The sequence below is a fragment of the Cotesia typhae genome, unplaced genomic scaffold (assembly GCF_013202065.1).
Source record: "Cotesia typhae breed Kobodo isofemale line unplaced genomic scaffold, CoteBio_Ctyphae contig_22, whole genome shotgun sequence".
Classification (NCBI taxonomy): Eukaryota; Metazoa; Arthropoda; class Insecta; order Hymenoptera; family Braconidae; genus Cotesia; species Cotesia typhae.
Window position 1 is genome coordinate 277,076 of NW_027423728.1, and position 2,445 is coordinate 279,520.

A 2,445-nucleotide genomic window follows, 5' to 3' on the forward strand; every position below is an offset into this window, starting at 1 on the left:
AAATTTGATTGTAATTTTATTATTCATTCATTGATCGATGTGTCTTTGTAATGTCGAGTAATAAAGTTTCGGAAAATCTTAAAAAATACTTGGAAAGTCAACAGCGCGCATATGGTACAGATTTTAAAAAAGATTCTAGGAATTACACACCAAGCTATATAAAAAGGGGGCACTGTAAACAAAGACCCACCATCTGGAAATAAGTACGGAGTAATAGGAGATAAACGCTATAAATAATGGCAGAAATTTTAAATATTCAACGACCAATCGTATTTGATGACTCTATTGCTCATTGTGAGGTGCATGCGCATCAACCTATGCGTCATCAACACTAAACAACAACGATGAAGTGAGGATAACAATTCAAAATCAAAACTTGTGTATACTTCCAAGTAAAAGTGTACTACATATCATCGGTAAATTCACGAAAAATGATAATACAGCTGTTGCCAACACAACTAACTTTGTAAACATGGGAATAATTCATATGATCAAAGAGTTTCGGCTATTGATAAATGGAGTTGAAGTGGATCGGAATATCAATGTTGGTATAACTAGTTTAATGAAAGGATATTTGTCATTTAGCCCAAATCAATTGAGTACTTTGGAAAATGCCGGCTGGTTGATGGATAATGAGGTTAAGTTTACCGATGATGCAGGAAACTTTGACTTTATCATTCCACTTAATATTTTAAGTGGTTTTGCAGAAGATTATCTTAAAATTTTGATGAATGTTCAACTTGAAATAATTCTAACGATATCAAACAATGATATAAATTCTTACATACAAACAAATGCTGATGCTGCTGAAAAAGTAAAAATTACACTCCAAAAAATTGAATGGATTTTACCATACATAACGCCAGCAGATAAGGAAAAAATTCAAACTCTGAACTACATCGCCAGTGATCCTGCTATACCAATAAGTTTTTGGACTTGGGAATTGTATGAGTATCCTCTGTTACCTGCAACTTCAAAACATATTTGGGCAGTCAAAACCTCAACTCAGCTCGAAAAGCCACGTTACGTTGTTCTTGGATTCCAAACAGCAAGGAAAAATGATGCTTGGAAAGATGCTAGCAAATTTGATCACTGCAATCTACGGAACATCAAATTATTTTGAAATTCACAGCGTTATCCCTATGGTGACTTGAATTTAGATATACCTCACAACCAGTATGCTTTATTATACCATATGTACACAGACTTTGAAACATCATACTATAACAAAGAATCTGAACCGCTCCTATCGAAAAAGAAATTTTTGGATCAAGCACCACTGTGGGTAATTGATTGCTCCAAGCAGAACGAAGTTATAAAATCTGGAGCAGTAGACATTCGACTGGAATTTGAATCAGTTAATCGGTTTGCAGCCAACACAACAGCATACTGTTTAATTATTCACGATCGTATCATTGAATACAATCCTATAAGCAGCACTGTTCGTAAGTTAGTATAAAAAAAATGGTTGTTACTTTCAATCTAACGCCAACTGTTCATTATATGCATGTTTGGAAATATGCATATAAAAATGCAAGAAAGGGGGAATGGGAACAGGCTGCGAGAGACAGAAACAGATTTAAAAACAGAATTTTAAAAACTAGTGAAAAATTAGATCCAATATTAAATAAATAATTATCACAAATAAAACTTTTCAAGTAAATGTATAATGTTTTAAGATAATAATAATAATATATATGTATCAAATGAAATTTTTATTAATAAATAAAAAAAATTTTTATAAAATATGCATATTATTATTTCAATACATGTTTCCTTAGACTATAAGTAGAACAATAACGCAAAAAAAATTTTTTTTACTCATTTCTCTAAATTACATTGTAAGCAAAATTTTCGATATGGATATAAATATATACCGGATATTTCCCAATCAGCACCGGTTTGAGGATGATGTCGCTTGCAGAATGAATATTCTTTGATTTCTTCATTGTGTTTTAGATGCTCTGGTAATTTATCCCAAATGAAGCGTATTTCTCTTTTGGCAAAGTAAAGTAAAAAATGTGTATCCAAACAGGCCAGATCTCATGGATGCATCTTTCGTAGAGTGGTCAATTGATTGAAAAGTTGAACTGATTTATTGTAGCTGGGTTGACTACCATAAAACTTTAAATAACATAATTTGAGTTATTGAACATTTTGAAATGCACAAGCTTTTAAGTATCCAGTTGATATATGCATTGCAGATGGGCACTTGAAATGGATAAATTTAATGTTATCAATTGAATAATGACGCATTTTCGTTAAATCTATGATCACAACAGATGAATCATCAATTAATTTTTCAAGCCATTCTTTCTTTTGTTCACCTTCAACATAGAGATAGCTCAAATTCCTCTTCAAGATGTTAAAAATTTCCGCAAGTACATTATACGCAGTTTTACCAACGTCCCAACTAATTCCATGACGAAGTCCATTACAATCGAG

At 31.9% G+C, this 2,445-nt stretch overlaps 1 protein-coding gene across 1 annotated transcript; it reads left to right on the plus strand.

Annotated features, from left to right (window-relative positions):
* Positions 1-472: 472 nt before the first annotated feature.
* On the plus strand, positions 473-1,123 carry LOC141524050 (uncharacterized). Its single transcript, XM_074237695.1, has one exon. It carries the CDS (start codon positions 473-475, stop codon positions 1,121-1,123), a length of 651 nt encoding a protein of 216 aa, XP_074093796.1.
* The last annotated feature ends 1,322 nt before the right edge of the window (positions 1,124-2,445 follow it).

Excerpts from the sequence above, each read along its gene's own strand:
- LOC141524050 (XM_074237695.1), top strand. The coding sequence starts at position 473 with ATGGGAATAATTCATATGATCAAAGAGTTTCGGCTATTGATAAATGGA.